Source organism: Meles meles, chromosome 18, assembly GCF_922984935.1.
Source record: "Meles meles chromosome 18, mMelMel3.1 paternal haplotype, whole genome shotgun sequence".
NCBI lineage: Eukaryota > Metazoa > Chordata > Mammalia > Carnivora > Mustelidae > Meles > Meles meles.
This window is the reverse complement of record NC_060083.1, coordinates 2,258,737-2,276,669: the sequence shown is the minus strand read 5'-3', so window position 1 is coordinate 2,276,669 and position 17,933 is coordinate 2,258,737. Positions and strand designations below refer to the sequence as shown.

The window sequence follows — 17,933 nt, the reverse complement described above, 5'->3', positions numbered from 1 at the left end:
CCATGTAATGTTACTCTAGAATTTTCCTGTCTAGTGCAGTACCCACTAGACATATGTGGCTATTGAGCTCTTGAAATGTGGCCAGTCCAAATTGAGATGGGCTGAAAATGTAAAATGGAACCAGATTTTGGAGACATAGTACCAAAAAAAGTAAAAATCTTATTACTAGTTTTCTATGTTACTGTATTTCCACATGATTAAAAAGATAGTAGTTCAGTCCTATTGGGTGAAATAAAATACGTTGTTCAGCCTAATTTATCTCTTTTTACTTATTTAATGTGGCCACCGGAAAAATGAAAATTTTCGGCAGATGTAGCTCCTATTATGTTCCTGTTGGATAGTGCTGTTTAGACTGTCAGCCCTTCTGGGTCAAAGGAAAAGCACAGCCACAGGCTGGTAGAAATAAAGCAAATACCATTTTATGGGAATGGTTTGTTGTTTAGTTTTGGTTTTGCATCTGTCTTCATTTTCCAGATTTAATATAAATTAATATACATTTCATTCATTCATTCATTCATTTATATTTATTTATTTAAAAATATTTTTAAGCGTTCTTATTTATTCAAGTAATCTCTACACCCAGCGTGAGGCTCGAACTCACGACCCTGACATCAAGAGTTGTGCGTGCCGCTGATGGAGCCAGCCAGGTGCCCCCCATATCAATTATTTTTCGATATTGAAAGCTCTTATGCTTTCAGTTTCAGAAGGTGAGGACCATTTGACCTCTCCCTTTCATGCTCTGTGAACAGACACTCCAGCGTCCCAGTGGCCTTAAGACTTCACTGAGGCCATGTAAGGAGTATCATTCGTCCCAAACCACTGCTTTCAAGCATGGCTTCTGCCACCACCTGAAACGTGTTCATTATCAGATTTTTATGCTGTATCATTATCTTTAAGGTGCTGAAAATAGTTCTGATACAGAAAGTGCTCCTTCTCCTTCACCAGTTGAAGCTGCCAAGCCCAGCGAGGATAGCACTGACCCCGCGGCTTCTCGAGGAAACACCGAACCTGGGGCCGAGCTCGAGGCCACCGCGGAGCCCGCACCCGGTGCATCCCCCTCCTCCGCGGTCCACACTGCCAAAGCCGTGGAAAGTGCCAGTGTGGAGACGCCGGCGAGCGGCAGCATCGCCGCGGAGGCCGCGGAGCCCATGGACGTTGAGCTGGCGGAGCTCCGCGCCGAAGGGCCTTCCGCGCTCGATGCCCCCACGACGGCCCCATCGGACTCTGGAGACGTCGAGGTGAGGGCGCCGGAAAACAACCCACCGAAAGTCGAAGGTGATACCAAAGAACGAGACCCAGAGAGAGCCAGCGAGCCGCCGGCGCCCGGGGATGAGGACTTGGCGGTGGCCCCGCAGGCCGGCGCCCAGAGGCCGGAGCCGCAGTCGGACAACGACTCTAGCGCCACCTGCAGTGCGGACGAGGATGTGGACGGCGAGCCCGAGAGGCAGAGGTGAGGCTCGCTCCGCTCCGTGGTCCCGCTTTGCTCTGGCCGAGGCCGGCGGAGGCACAGGGTGCTGGCTGTGGGGGTTACTCCCGTCGGAAGAGCGGCGGCTCAGAGCTGGCCCCGATGCTTTTAACACCGGGTCACGACGCCGCTCGTCTGTTCCGTAACCGACAACAACTGCGGTCGTTGTTCCCACGGAAGGGGATCGTGATGTTTTTCTACATCGGTGCATTGATGCATTGCCTGCTTTCATGTGTAGCAAAGAAGGGGATTTCGTCTCGCAAAGCTTGTGATGCACGGATGACTGCCATTCGGGGTGCTGGAAGTGCTAGGATGTGCTGGCGAAGGCAGAGGCGAGAGGCATTGGCTTGTTTGCGCCAAGACCATACGGCCTCAGAGCAAGGCCTGCTGTACCCGTGTATTAGACGATAGAAAATGTTGACAGAGGAAACATGTTATGGCCTGAAAATATTTGAGAAAGCATAATTTAAATACAAGATTGTGGTAATTATATATTACTTTGTATAGCCGTTAAATTTTAGATTATTAACTTAAAATATATATAATACAGATTCATATAGAACTACTTTCAGTCATTAAATTCATAATATAAAAATCTATCCTACCTTTATGGTTTTTATAAAAATTATAGTAACGATGACAGTAAAATTATAGGAAGAGATACTGCTTTATTTACTATATGTACTTGCCTTGGGATTTCCTTCTCTACGAAAGAAATAGAGTCACCTAGGATCACAGTAGAACATTTCATTGGCACACATTCTAGAAATGAATTTGACTAAAATACCATTTAATCAGAAACTCAATTCAACTCTTCCCCCCCCCCCCCGCCCCCGACCCTGACCGCCTACTTTTTAATAAGAAAGAGGCAAATAAGCCACTCAGCAGAAAGCCAGATTCTCTTCGTCTAAGATGAGGATTGTCTGTGTTTCCCACTATTGGTTTTAGTAATTGTACTTATAAGTGAAGGAAAAATTAGGATGATGCTAACCTTCAAGGAGGAACATCCGAAGAGCTGAACATGAGAGTAGTCTTAAAATTCAGAAATTCCTTGTCAGTACATGGTCTTGAGTCACGCTCTGTGTCTGCATCCTGTCCAAACTGTTAAAATAACACTTTCACTTTTCTACATCTTTAATAGTCTTTATTCTTCACGTTAAATGTTGTCTTCTTTTATACATTCTAATTTTCTTATCAGTTTGTATTTTTTAAAGTGTTCGTCTTCCCCCAATAACTTGGGAAGTTTGATCCAGCCTGAAAGGTATGGCATTAGCGTATGATCCCCCCAGTTCGCATACTGGCTGTCGCAGACTCCAGCGGAGGTGCTGAAACTGAGTGAAGCAGGCGGAGTGCGGGATGGGGGGGCTGCGGGGACTGAGCGGCACGTGCCCTTGGAAGGGCAGCTGCTGCATGTTCGGCCCGCGGATGCCGCGTGGCCATGCCGCCTCTGTGGGGCCATTTCTTTCCGCTCTTGGTAAGAAACCAGGAGTCTGGAATTTGGGGTGAAATTCTCAGTTTTAGAATGGTGGTGGGCAGATGTTTGAAAAAATAGTCTACGATCCTGGCAAAACATCCTGTATCAGGTAATTAGTTCGTAATCCATGTTAGTGGTAGATTGGGACCTGGTATTTTATAATGGAATTTATTCAGACTGGATGGTTAGATGCAGATAAATTTCAAACTATAAATCAGTATAATCTTTACCTGGGAAATTAGCATTATAGATTCCCCTTTTCTTTACTGTTCAGATATCTTCTAAGGTTGATGCGTTGTGTGTGCACATACATATTAACTTAGAAGGAATTATGATTAGGGGTGCCCGGGTGGTGCAGTCTGTTAAGTGATGGACTTGGTTTGGGCTCATGATGTGACCTCGGGGTTGTGTGAGTGAGCCCTACATCGGGCTCTGCGCCTAGTGCAAAGTCAGCTTGAGACTTTCTCTTCTTCTGCCCCTTCCGTTCCCCTTCCTTTTTTCTCTCTCACTCTCTAAAATAAATAAATCTTAAAAAAAAAAAGGAATTATGATTGTACATTTAAAGTCTTAAATATGAATACATTAATTTATCTTTTTTTATTACCAATTGCAGAATGTTTCCTATGGACTCAAAGCCTTCATTGTTGAACCCCCCTGGATCTCTGTTGGTCTCATCCCCAATAAAACCAAATCCACTGGACCTGCCACAGCTTCAGCACAGAGCTGCCGTTATCCCGCCAATGGTAAGTTTTCAAAGTGAGTAGAGAAGTGAAGTTGAGAAACAAAGACCTTCAGAGACATTTCTTCTCTTCTTTAATCGGTCCTTGATTTCTTGAAAAAATTATGGTGCAAAACACACAACCTAAAATTTATCACCTTACCTGTTTTTAAGTATATGGTTCAGTAGTGCTAATAAGTGTATTCATGTTGTTGTGAGATAGATCTCCAGAACTCTTTCATCTTCCAGAAGTGAAACTGTCTTCCCATTAAAGCACCAGGTTCTCTTTCCCCTCCCCCCCAGCTCCCAACAACCACCGTTCTACTTTCTGTCTCTGTGAATTGGGCTAGATACCTCATACAAGTGGAATCATACGGTATTTGTCTTTTGTGACTGGCATGTTTCACTCAGCATAAAGTCCTCAGGGTTCATCCTTCCTCCTTTCAAAGACTGAGAATTTCCCATCGTATGCCACCTTTTGTTTAGCCATTCAGCCATTTGCTTTTTCAAATGGGTTCATTGTGATGGTTGACTGCAATGGTGATTTCCATTTCAGGGGGAAAAAAAAAAAACAACCCACCAAAGAAGTATATAATCCTTTAGCCATAAATATCTGTAAGCTTTGTTTTTGTTTTGTTTGTTTTCCTATAAGACAGTAGCAGAATAAATATATAACTAAATTTTGAATGTTTAGAATGAATTCTAGAGATTACGGCTAACTTCAGTATACAATTCCAAAGTTAGTTTTATTTACATTTTACTTTAGTAATCTCTACAAGTTTGACTCTCTTTTGACACTGAATTCCAAACTAGGGTGTTGCTGAAAGGAGCAACAATTTACTTAGTAATGTTTTCGCTCTTGCTTCTCTAGAGGGGATAAAAATTTATTCTCTCTCACATGATAATTGATAAAAGTTAAGTGTGTGCTTATGATAGACTCCAAGAAAAAAATCATTAAACATTTGTTCATTCACTGACTTACTCAAATGGACTTTTATTAAGTGTCCGCCCAGTTCAAGACAACGTTGCTAATGCTGTATGGAATATTTATATATTGTAATCTCTAACTGCAAAAAACATAGAGATTGCTCTTGATGGTGAGACATAGAAAAAAATTATAATAAACTGAAAATGGATTATAAAAATGGGATGCTCTGTTAAGTTTAAGAAGGTAGTGCGGTCATTTCAGAGGAAGGAGCGCTTCCTTCTTAATGAGACAACCAAAGAAGACTCCGCATAAGAAAGAATATTTTGGTTGGACCAAAACAGTTCATTTGGCTTTCCAGCAAAAGGAGGAAGGGCCATGTTTACATACAAGCCAAAGCACAAAGGCGAGACAATTCTGTGTATGTTTTGGGCTCAGTGAAAAATTCTGCTTATAGTGTGAAGAACACTGTGGACGTCTTTATTTAGATAATAGGTTCTAAAAAACTCAGATCTCTACTCTTCCCCAGAATGTTTTGTATTCATGAAGTAATGGACTGTGTTAGAGGCTGTTTATTTAGTATTGAACCAAACAGGTTGGGTTCTTTCCTTCCTGACATGAGAGAGACAGAAAATAAACAAAACAGCCATATTATTGTGAATCGTGCTATTGTAAGCGCTGTCTGTGTTCCCTGAAAGAAACAGGGCTGCAGTAAGGAGGAGAATGGGGAGGGACAGGTAGGGATGGCCTGTCCGAAGATGGAACATTCAGCACGCGTCCTGTTGTGTTAGTGAGTTGGTTGTGGGAGGTGAGGCGAATCAAAGTTGTCTGCCGGGTCTCCGGTCTCAGCTGTTAAGGTTCCGTTTCCTAAGACGGAGGTCACTGAAGAAGCATTGAATGTAGGAAATGAACAGTTCCGTTAAATGCTAGTTTGGAGGTGCTTAGAGATACTCGCGTGGAGGCGTTAGGCAGCCGTGCTGTGAGTATGGGACTTGGAGCAAAGGTCTTACAAAAAGAAACGGATGAGCCATTAACGCATCGATGACATTTCGGTGCGCAGAAGTGCTGTTCCCACCTAGAGAGCCTGGAGGGCAGGGCTAGGCGTCGGGGCTGAGCCGCCAGGGGTTAAACCACCAGAAGTTCAAAGCGGACCGCAGTGTTCTGATTTCTGATTTAGATCCCTCTCAGCACAACTTTTGTGATTTATATTGTGTTCTGAAAGTAAATGTTCAGCACTCTAAGTACTTCATGCTTGAAGATTAGTCTGACCAAAAAATGGCAAAATCCCATCAACCAGTACGTTACAGAAATAAGCATTATTTGCAGCAGACGGTCTCAATGTCGTGTCTGTCATTGGCGTATTTAGGTTTTTTTTCTTCCTGTAGGTTTCCTGTACCCCATGTAATATACCGATGGGAACCCCGGTGAGCGGCTACGCCCTCTACCAGCGACACATTAAAGCCATGCACGAGTCGGCGCTCCTGGAAGAGCAGCGGCAGAGGCAGGAGCAGCTGGAGCTGGAGTGCCGGAGTGCCGCTAGTCCCTGTGGCGCCGCCAAGAGTCCGAACAGAGAGTGGGAAGGTGGGTAGAACTGGCCCTGCAGAGCGCCTCTCGGAGGGGAAACAAAGCTGTACTCCAGAGCAGCGTCCTCTGCGCTTTGTAGTTTATCTGCCTGTCAGTTGATTAATTCCTCTTGGCCCCCGCACAGAACTCCTTTAAACTGACCTCGGTTAAACCTTCGAGGAATGTTAGTGTTATTGACTGCTCAGAGGCAGCAGCAACACTATTTTTTTTTTTTTTTCTTTTCATTGTAATGGTTCTTGTTGACACAAGTTTTCTGGTGTTTATCTCTCTGCTGAAAGACTGTAAAAGCCAAGCTTTGTGCTCCATTCATCTGAGTTTTCAGAGTAAGGGCGAATTGTTAACCCTGTCCTCCCAGAAGTCACATGTAACAGCAGGGTAATGCTCATTCTCGTTGATCTGATGGGAGACAACTTTGTGTGTCGCGCCGGTTGTACCCTGACTCACCCCTCACCCCAGCCTTCACCACTTGTGTGGCCAAGGACAAGTCCGGAAACTTTCTTTTAGTTCTCTCATCTGTAAAGTGTAAGTTACAGGTTATTTATCTGCCTCTGTATTTCCATCTTACTGAGATTACGACCCATAAGAAAGAATCAGCATTCAGTATTGTTTCGTAACACATGGCTCAGCATTATTCTTTACATAATATTATATGTAATACATATGCAGTTTGTAATAATACAAAGTAGCATAGTGGGTACCACAAAGCTACAGCTAGCATTGTTGTGTCACTGTTGTTATTTCAAGTGACAGATTTGAGTTGTGCGTGCTTTTTTTTTCTTTTCAAGCTTCTTTTGTTTTTAAGTAATCTCTACACCCAGCACGGGCCTTGAGCCCACAGCCCTGAGGTCAAGACTCCCATGCTCCACCCGCTGAGCCAGACAGGCACCCGTATGCGGTTTCTTTCTAGTTGTGCATGAGAAGCTCAGTTTCTTTAAAAAGGTTGTGGGGCGGGGGATGATTTCTCAGTTGTGATACATCCTCCTGGCATGGTTAAGAAATGGAACACGTGTTCTGGTTGATAGTTGACTTATGCTGCCGTGTGCTTAGAATATAAGACTATTAAGGTCTTCGTTACTATGGTTTAGGTTTTTTGGTAATGACTTGCAGTACTGACATAGATAAGTAAGAACAATTAGCTGTAGAATGTCATGCATTTCAAGGGCCATTTAATATAAAATCAGATCTTTGGTACTTAACGGATCTTGACCAACCCCACCTCCTCAACCCCCCCTCCCCGTTTCACCAGTAATGAGTTATTAGTTACATGGCACCCTGAACCTCTTGTTAGAGTTTTAAATACAAAATTGTGGCATTTTAAGTATAAATCTTAACGCTAGTGAAAACGTGAACCAGGGTAGTAATACCCGGCAAGGCTGGGTGTATCATAGGTGCCAAATGAATTATTTCCTGAATGAAGGTAAAAACGCTGATGATTTGGGAGCTTTTAGTATGTTGCACGTGGAGAATTCTCAGTTGCTAACTCGGTAATTGACGCAGTGTGTACTCAGTAATTACATGTTGAAGGAATAAATTAAATGGAGTATAAATGGACTTAGCAGAAGTGTTTGTCTTTTGAGCAGTCCAATTATGAGAAAATCTGTCATGATGAGAATGATAAATTAGAGAGTAATTTAAAAGTCTATTGATGCATTCCTTACATAAATGATTTAGAGTCAGTGTTGGGAGAAGAACGAAAACCTAGAAAAAAATGACATTCAAATGGTATTTGCCAGAGTCATGCTAAAGCTGAATATTTAGTGAATAATATCTGGATCATTCTATAATATGCATATCATACGGTTATTTTAAGACCTCAGTCTCTTTTCTTCATCTCCTTTACGAGTTGGGTTGTATTTGGAAACTGGAGAGACTACATCAGGCTAGATCCCAAATTCTGAGACTCTAAACAATGAACCGCATTTCTCTGTGGTCAGTCACATTAATCCATGTGGTTGAGATCAGAGTGGTATCCTAATTTTTAATCATAATGCAGTGGTCCTAAAACCATACTATAATTATATTTTTCGTTACAGTCATACTGAGATGTTTATGAATATGACATCAGTTTGGTTCAAGGTGACTGTAGAAACTGGGGTGGTTTACGTTTTATCTCAAGGTTAAGTTTTGTTTTAGCTCATGTAGTATGTTTGTGTAGTTATTTAACCAAGTGCCCGAAGACTCTCCTGAATTTATAGCTATCCATAGTTCAGTGGAAAGGATTATTTCCCTTATACTTACACATCCCTTGTATAAGCATATACTTTCACTTATATTGCTTGTATGCGTAATGTTTAATACAAATGTTCCCAGTGCAACATCATAGAACAGTTTATAGAATGTTAAATACAGCGAGAATGTTTATTTACCTGTAAACCATCGCCAGACTGGCATAGTTCACTGGAATTAGGACATGGTTTTGACTTTTCCCTTCATGGTCTCGCTTAGAAAGTAATAGGCAGCATCTGTTTGATCTCATCGTAATGCTGGCGAGCGGCACGGTTACCGTAGGTGTACCCCTTGTAAGCGCATACGCCTTTCCATCTGTAGAAGCACCGAGGAAAAACCTGAGAGAACAGTTGTTTTCACTTTCCAGGAGCATTTACACAAGGTAACCCCTACTTCAGCTTGAAGCCTTTTCCCTGGAGCGAGGGAACTCAAATGTTCACACGTAGGGAGAGTTAGAATTGAACTTCCAGTTCAGGTTTAACAGAATCAGTTCAGTCCAATTAGGAGTTAATCCTTCTCGGCAACTAAATTTAATCTGTTTATTTTTTTGTTTATTTTTTTCAGCCTGAGTACATGATGATTTAAATACCTGTATTTAGAACCATCTAAGTTTCTGCTTTTTCTTTTTTTTCCCCTGCTTTTTCTTTAATACTACCTTGACAAGACAGTTTCCACATTATTAGAAACTTAGTGGAAATGGTAAAGCGGTCACACAGAATTTATAATAATAATTTTACCATGTTAAATTATCTAGAAAGGAAGATGTGATTTTCTTTTGAAGTTGGTTTCTTTTCTAAATCTGCATAGCATTGGAACACTTAATCTAATTCATTATATTAATATGTCTAAGAAGGGAAGAGTACCATCATCTTTTCTTTTTTGCTAAAGATTTTACTTATTTATTTGACAGAGATCACAAGCATGCAGAGAGGCAGGCAGAAAGAGCAGGGGTCGGGGTGGAGGGAGCAGACTCCCTGCTGAGCAGAGAGCAGAGAGCCCTATGTGGGGCTCGATCCCAGGACCCTGAGATCATGACCTGAGCCAAGGGCAGACGCTTAACCCACTGAGCCACCCATGCACCCCGTGGAGTACCATCATCTTGATGGATACCCCAGAAGCATCTGAAATTCAACACTCAGTGCTTCAGGGAGACATTATTGATTGCCATGTGGGGTTTACTTTTTTTGTTTTGTTTTTTGTTTTGTTTTTTATTTTTTGTTTTGTTTTGTTTTATTTTGCCGTGTGGTTTTGAGATGAGAGTCAGGATTACGCTGCTGATAGCAGACCTTGGCGGCAAGACAGTGTGATTGTTTTAAGGGTCAGTTTCCTCATCTGTGGAATGGTGTTAATGATCTCATTGGTCATGAGGGCTCAGTGAGATAATTCATGTAATTCACAGGGCTCTGCACAGAGTACAGTGTTAGCTAGTATTACTAGAATTGTTTCTGATTTTTATTTTTTTAATTTTTAATTTTATTTTTTTGTTTCTGGTTTTTAAAAATAGCTTAGTAAGCTGGAGAACTCTTTATGCCATCTTCCACTTAATAGTGAAATGCTAGAGACCTTCTCTTGGGATAGAAACTGTCAGGTTCCAACTACTACTTACTGTAGTGCAGGAAAGAAAAAAAGAAACAAGTAGCTATTTGAAGGGAGAAGACAAATCATTGTTCACAGGAAAAGATAATCTACCTAGAAAGCCTATAAGAATCAACTGAAAAGTGATTAGAAAAAAAAGGAAAGCTCAAGCAGCTATTTCTGCCATGGGGTGCTGTCCCCCTGCTTTAATAAACCACCATTTTGCACCAAAAAAAAAAAAAAAAGAAAAAAAAAGAGAAGAAAAAAAAAGGAAAGCTCATTAAATTTCTCAGGAAAAAGTGGTCTACAGAAATCCACGTCTTTCTTTCCTGTAGATCTGCAATAATCATTTATACAAGTAAATTCACGCATTGAAAAAGATGGCTGGGGCGCCTGGGTGGCTCAGTGGGTTAAAGCCTCTGCTTTTGGCTCAGGTCATGATCCCAGGGTCCTGGGATCGAGCCCCGCATCGGGCTCTCTGCTCAGCAGGGAGCCTGCTTCCTCCTCTCTCTCTGCTTGCCTCTCTGCCTACTTGTAATTTCTGTCTGTCAACTAAATAAAAATAAAATCTTTAAAAAAAAAAAAAAAGAAAGAAAAGAAAAAGATGGCTTTCCTAGCAAGAAAATGTAAAGTACCTACAAATAATTTTTAGCAGGGAATGTGTAAATAAGACCTATATGAAAAAGACTAGATTCCCCAGAAATCTCGTTATTAATAGAGCATCAGGTCTCCTGCATTCATAAATTTAATGCAAGTCTAATGAAAATTCCAGTGACATTTTGTTTGGAGAATGATTTTAAATTTCGATTTATCTGGAAGAATAAATGTAAGCCTAGGTCAGCAAAAGAATAATAAAATGAGTGGGAATTTGTTCTGGCAGACATTAAAATAGCCCACATCTAAGTGGTTTGGGTTACAGATGATTTTCATTTTCCTTTGTGCTTTTCTGATTTTCCAAAATTACAATGTCAATTTCATTTTAAAAAGGAAAAAAATTATATAATATATGTAATTGTATGTATTTTTAAGTCTAAATGTGACTGCATATTTGATAAACTCTTTAAATGCTCAAAGTTGTTTTATGCTTTATGTGGAGGTAAATTATATGAAGTAATTTTTATTAGCATTATGGTAGTAAAATCCCCAGTTTATAAGCTTGTGTAGGTTTTTTGGATTAGTTTGATCTGTGTCAAAAATTTAATTTTAATTAAATTTTAATTTCTCTGAATATTAAGTGGTGGGTTTCAGTAGGCTAAATTGAAGAGTTGAAAATCTCAGAGCTATGACTGATTCGAGCAAGACTTGAATTCACCAAATGGCTGGATAATCTGATGTTTACCTGTTGTGATCTTTGTAGCATGTGAAAACACCTGGTTTTCCTAAGAAGAAGAAAGAAGTTCTTTGTCCTTTAAAGGGAAAAAATCGTAATTGACTATTGGAGGGTTTTATTAGGTCATAGTGATGGTGCGTACACAGAAGATTTAGAGGTATAGGGTTTTTAAACCTCTCTGTGGGTGGGTTCCTCTCCCCCCCACCCCCCCACCCCCCGCCAAGGAATTTTAGATTTTAATATTAGTATATAGTCGGATCTGCCCCTGGATGGTGCGGGCTTGGTCCTTTCACACTTACTATTTTAATTTGGGGTTCTTCCCTTACTTTGATAACTTTAACTTTCATAGGAAAATCAGTCGCCTATATGCCTTATGCTGAGGTCAGACGTGCCCTAGAGCAGGAAGCACAGATGCACAATACCGCAGCAAGGTCAGCCTCACCGTGTAGGCTCTCTCCGAGAGAAGCCAGTAAAGCCGCTCCGCAGCCTGGTATGAGTGCAGCCCGCTGTAGTGTCCCTCCAGGTAAATATCGCTCCTGTGCGCAGTGGCTGCTGGCCGTCTATCTCCCTGCAGATGCGAGACGTGGGGGGTGTGATCCCGTGAAAGAACTGCTTTTCCCGGACACGTCCTTCCTGTTTCAGAATTACTTTCTTGTTTCTCTGCATCCCTTCGTGCGTTCTATTCAATTGAGATTCACTGGGCCCCTGGGAAGTTTTGTTCCCACATGCATACTGTGACACTGACTGGCTTTCACGAGTCCATATACTTTGAGAAAATGTTCAGATCCCCTCCCCGACACAAGAAATCCCGGTCTGTGAGAGCCAGAGTCCGTAAATGTCTCTAAGTATGCACGACGTGGAGAGGCGTGCAGCTGGCGGTTGGCGTGTGCGTGTTCTCCCCAGCGGTACCCTGAGCTGCCCCTAAGAAGCAGGTCCGGCGAGGGACGGCGAGAGAGAGATGATGAAAGACAGTCACTTGCCTGTGCTCTGCAGAGATCGTTTGAAATGAACATCAGCTTGAAAGCTCTGGTTTGACAGGGAGTTGAATATTTCAACCTCACAAATACCATGTGTGACCTGAATATGTATATGGGTTTAATTCAAGTTGAAAGAGAAATTCAAAATAGAAGTGTTCCTCCTCAGCCTCATCTTGCAACTTAAAATTCAATGTGTGATATAAAAATTCAGGAATGACTGAGATAGTGTTGCAAACTACGAAACTGACGATTTTAAATCATTTTTTTTTCCCTCCCCTTAAAAGTCCTGCAGCCTGCTCCACATCAAGTGATAACGAACCTCCCTGAAGCGGTTCGCCTTCCCACAACTCGACCCACCAGGCCACCTCCGCCTCTCATCCCGTCATCCAAAACCACAGTGGCTTCAGAGAAACCGTCTTTTATCCTGGGAGGCTCCATCTCACAGGTAAAATGCCTTCCCTGCCCAGGAAATTTCTGTTGAGTATTGCTTTGGTAAAAGTTCTCCCTTTTTGTCACTAATATGTCAGGATTAATAAATAAAAATCCATCTGTGTGTGAAAAGACGATGACCCAAATATGGCAGTCATCATCTTCCCTGCCGCACACAGGAAGTTTGTGTCAGTTGGGTGCCCAAACTGAGTGCCCGCGGCACACCATCTGGCTTGACTTAGGCACTTCTGTGCCCTGAGGTTCAGTTAGCCTAGATCCTAGAGGAGTTTTTTCAAGTACTAGAGTATGTGTTGACTATTGAAAGGCTCTAGATATTAAATTGTGGTTGATTTGTAAGCCCCAGTTCGTTCTGACTTTGGTCATTATAATTTTCTTTTTCCCCCTCTGGCGCATTGCTGTGTACATCCATAACATATATCTAACTACGGTCTTCTCTTTATGGTTTCGAAGTTTTGACTGAGGTGTGTGACCAGCAGGGAGCACTCTCCTGTAGGGTGCTGAACCGTCGCATCACTTCCGAAGCTTCTCTTAGCGCCTTCTGCCTGAAGCAGCCACTGGTTCGCTTCCTATTGGCACAGATCAGTTTTGCCTTTTATATAGATGATCTCAAACAGTGTGTACTCTTCCGTGTCCATCCTCTTGAACTCAACGTAATAGCTGTAGGGATTCATACAGGTTTTGTGTAGTCAGTAGTTTCTTCTTTTTTATTGCTGAATACTGCTGCGCCGTGGGAACACATGCCGGTTTGTTAACCCGCGTTCTCATTAGTGGAAGCCAGAGCTGTTTCTGGCTTTTGGGTGTAGTGAACAAAGCAGAAACGAGCATTCTTGTACTGGCTCCTTGTAGACATTTGTTTTTATTTCTCTTGTGTAATCGACCTGGAGAGAGTACTTGCTCGATAATCTGTGTGTTGTTTTACTCTGTGATTTCCCACAGTGGGTCCACGGCCACCCGAAACGTAAGCCTTCGTGTTGCTTCGTTTGCTCTTGGCAGTCTTTTTTATTTTCGTCATATTTCATGGTGGCATTCGGTTTGCATTTCCCTGGCAGCAAATGAGGTTGAGCACTGTTTTGTATGCTTATTGGTCATTGATACGTCTGATGGCGAATTGACTGTCATTATCTGTTTTTATTGGTTTTTTTTGGTTATTAGATTGCAGAAGTTCTTTACATATTGTGGATGAAAGGTCTCAGTTATATATTAAAATATTTTCTCTTTTCTGTGGCTTGTGTGTTTTGTTCCTGGTGTGTTTTGATGAACAGAATTTTTCAATTTTGATGAAATGTTTATGTAAATTTTTTCTCTTATTCTGTAAGAAATCTTTGCTTCATGGTTGTGGGGATAGTCTTCTGTTTTCTTCTGAAAGGTTTATAGTTTGGGCTTTTACGTGTAGGTCGGTGGTCACGTGAAATTAAGTTTTGTGTGCAGCCTGAGGTCAGGATCAGCGTTCATTTATCCTTTTGGGTTTGCAGTTCCAGTAACACCAGTTAAAAAGTCTTTTCTTTATCCATTTGATCAGTTCAGTGCCTTCATCAAAAACGATTTGGCTCTGTGTTTGGTCCCTCTCTGGACTATCTGTTCTGTTCATTTGATCTACTTGCGCATAGTTTTGTCAGCACCACAATTGTGATTATTGTAGCTTTATGGTATGTCTTGAAATCATGTGGTAGGAGTCCTGTAAGGGCTTTTATTTTTTAAGATCACTTTGGCTCTTCTGTGACTTTGGCGTTTCCATATAAATTATAAATCTCACCTTCTAACAAAAATTCTGCTGGGATTATGGTAAAAGATTGCATTAAATCTATAGATTATTTTGGGTTAGAAAGGAAGGTCTTTTTTTTTTCTTTTAAAGATTTTAGTTATTTATTTGAGAGAGAGCATGAGAGGGGAGAAGGTCGGGGGAGGGGGGTGAAGCAGGCCCTCCCCCCGCCCCCTCCCCCCCGCCCCCAGAGCTGGGAGCCCGATTCGGGACTCAATCCCTAGACTCTGGGACCATGACCTGAAATATTGAAAGCAGTTGCTTAACCACCTGAGCCACCCAGGCGCCCTAGAAATGATCTTAAGAATATTGAGTCTTCTGGGGCGCCTGGGTGGCTCAGTGGGTTAAGCCTCTGCCTTCAGCTCAGGTCATGATCTCAGGGTCCTGGGATTGAGCCCCACGTCGGTCTCTCTGCTCAGCAGGGAGCCTGCTTCCTCCTCTCTCTCTACTTGCCTCTCTATCTACTTGTGTTCTCTATATATATCAAATAAATAAAAATCTTAAAAAAAAAAAGAATATTGAGTCTTCTGTAATCCATGAACATGTTTATATTTCCATTAATTTAGGTCTTTAATTTATCTCAACAATATTTCATAGTTTTCACTGTACATGTTTTGTTAGATGTATTTGTTTTTATAAATACTATTTTTTAAAATTTCATTTTCCAGTTCTTACAGGTATATAAAAAAAAGTTGACTCTTTTAATCTTCCTTTATCTCCTGCAGTGTTTACTTCTTTGCTTCTTGTTTTTGTTTTTGTTTTTTTGGAAGGAGAGTAGATTTCTTAGGATTCTCTATGTGAGCATGTCATCTGCAAATCATCTGTTCCAGACCTAGTGCCTTTTCTTTTTCTTGTTTTATTGAACTGGCTAAGGTAGAACTTTTAGTACTGTGTTTATTTTCTTTTTAAAGATTTAGTTGAGATAAAGATATTTATTTGAGAGAGAGAACAGGGAGGGAAGGGGGAGAGGGAGAGAGCAAATCTTAGGTAGGCTCCCGGCCGAGCAAAGAGCTAGGAGCCTGATGTGGGGCTCCATCAGCCCAGTGTGGGGCTTGATCCCACAACCCTGAAATCATGACCTGAGCTGAAATCAAGAGTCAGATGTTTAACCAACTGACCCACCCAGGTGCCCCATAGTATAGTCTTTAAAAGAAGTGGTAAAGAGGATATGCTTTCCTTATTGCCCATTTTAGGAGGGAGGCATTCAGTATCTTCCTGGTAAGTACGCTAACTGTAGACTTTTCATTGGTGCCTTCCCTCAGATTGAAGAGGCTTCCTTATTTTCCTTTTTTTGCTGAGAGTTTGTTTTTTTAATTTTCCTCCAGTTTTTGTACTTTTTAACTTCAGAATTTCTGCATGGTTCTTTTTTTTATGATTTCTTTTTGTTGATATTCTTTGTATGGGGAAACATCATTTTCATACTTTAATGCTTTAGACATGATTCCCTGTAGTTTGAACGTATTTGTGATAGCTGATTAATGATACGGTCTTTTTCTGGCAAGTCTAAAGCCCAGGGACAATTTTTATTCAGTGCATTTTTCCCTCCATGCTTTCTTCTTCGTTACAATTTTTGGTTAAAAACTGGACATTCTGGGGGCGCCTGGGTGGCTCAGTGGGTTAAAGCCTCTGCCTTCGGCTCAGGTCGTGATCCCGGGGTCCTGGGATCGAGCCCCGCATCGGGCTCTCTGCTCAGTGGGGAGCCTGCTTCCTCCTCTCTCTCTCTCTGCCTGCCTCTCTGCCTGCTTGTGATTTCTGTCTTTCAAATAAATAAATAAAATCTTAAAAAAAAAAAAACAAAAAAAAAAACAGAAAACTGGACATTCTTCCTAAGGTGGCAGCTGAGGCAATCAGATTCTCCTCTCTCTGGAGGGTTTGCTGTTGTTGCTTTTGTTTTGTTGATGCTTGCCTTACGGCTTTTCTGAACTATGTGTGAAGTCTGTGTTCTGTGACGTGTGTGGTTGTTGCTGTCTTTACCTGCTGGCCGGCTAAGGCTTGACACACTTTGTGGCTAGAATGCTTCCGTGTCCCAGTCTTTGCCAAGTGGCTCTCTCTGTGTGTTAGGGCACACCTTCAGCCTTCAGCCAGGCAGCTGGCAACTCTGCCTTAGTCTTCACTTCCTACTTTCACAGAGCTTTACGGCCCACCAGAGTTGAGAACTTCAGGCCTTCTCTGGTCTCTCCTAGGCATCTGTACAGCCTCGCATATTCACATGGCCTTCCGATTGCTAGGAACGCGTTCAAACCCCCTTTGAACATCTCATTTCTTAGCTTTTCCTTTTAAGGTTTTTGCTTACCCTGTTGTTGCCTGAGTGTTGCCTCAGGCAGTGAAGAAGTTAAAGCATTTGATGCTGATTGTTTTTGACAAGCATACACCTTCTTCCCCACAGGTCCGAAAAGGACAGCCTTGCAAATGGGTCTTCCAGGGAACCATCAGACAAGTCAAATAATGACAGTTAGGGGCGCCTGGGTGGCTCAGTGGGTTAAGCCGCTGCCTTCGGCTCAGGTCATGATCTCAGGGTCCTGGGATCGAGTCCCGCATCGGGCTCTCTGCTCAGCAGCGAGCCTGCTTCCCTCTCTCTCTGCCTGCCTCTCTGTCTGCTTGTGATCTCTCTCTGTCAAGTAAATAAATAAAATCTTAAAAAAAAAAAAAATAATGACAGTTATCTGGGAGTGACGCTTTTAAGGAGCTCCAAACCCTCTTCTTTCCCCTCTGGTGGCTGTCAGGCTGATGGTTTTCAGCATAATTGAGGACTGTTGGTTTTCAGGGCTACCAGTGAGCTTGGTGGGAGCATATGGGAGAGGAGATAGAACAAGTTCAGATGCCACAAAACTCACTCTTTTAAGCTAGATTTTGTTAGTCTTCTTGAACAAACGCACGCAGATTTCCATAAGCCTTCGTTTAATTTCCAAATTAAAAGGTTGATTCTTACCATTTTTGCTGGTTTTCTGGTTGCTTTTATAGAGGAGAGTTTTCAGAAGCCCCTACTCTGCTGTTTTTACTGTCACTGTCCTATAGCAGTTTTTTTTTAAGAATAAATATTGTTAATAATAGTAGCTTACGTTTTGAGTGTACTGTTAAGTGCTTTGTTTATGTAATTTGTTACCTAATATTAGTTATGTGAAATTTATGGCTATTGCAGAAGACCTTGCTCCCTTTAAAAATATTTTTAATCAACCTAATAGGATTTTCTTGCTTTTCCAATACTTGTCCTTAATTTTGGGCAATGGGGGTGTAAATTCTTAGAAACATGAACGTATGTTTATTGTTGACCTTGTGAAAAGACAGTGTTATTTTAGTCTTCTCAAATTATTTTTAGGGAACACCTGGCACTTATTTGACGTCTCATAATCAGACTTCCTACACTCCAGAAGCAGCTAAGCCCTCAGTGGGCTCTATCTCTCTTGGACTGCCGCGGCAGCAGGAATCTGCCAAATCGGGTCAGTGAGTAAA

At 41.8% G+C, this 17,933-nt stretch overlaps 1 protein-coding gene across 1 annotated transcript in view; it reads left to right on the top strand.

The window, feature by feature from the left end:
• The window catches only part of NCOR1 (nuclear receptor corepressor 1), a 148,589-nt gene that overhangs the window by 95,213 nt on the left and 35,443 nt on the right, over positions 1-17,933 (top strand). Inside the window, 5 exon segments of the mRNA XM_045984665.1 lie at positions 946-1,450; positions 3,553-3,682; positions 5,968-6,163; positions 12,559-12,719; positions 17,800-17,920. Coding sequence (XP_045840621.1) covers positions 946-1,450; positions 3,553-3,682; positions 5,968-6,163; positions 12,559-12,719; positions 17,800-17,920 — 1,113 coding nt within the window.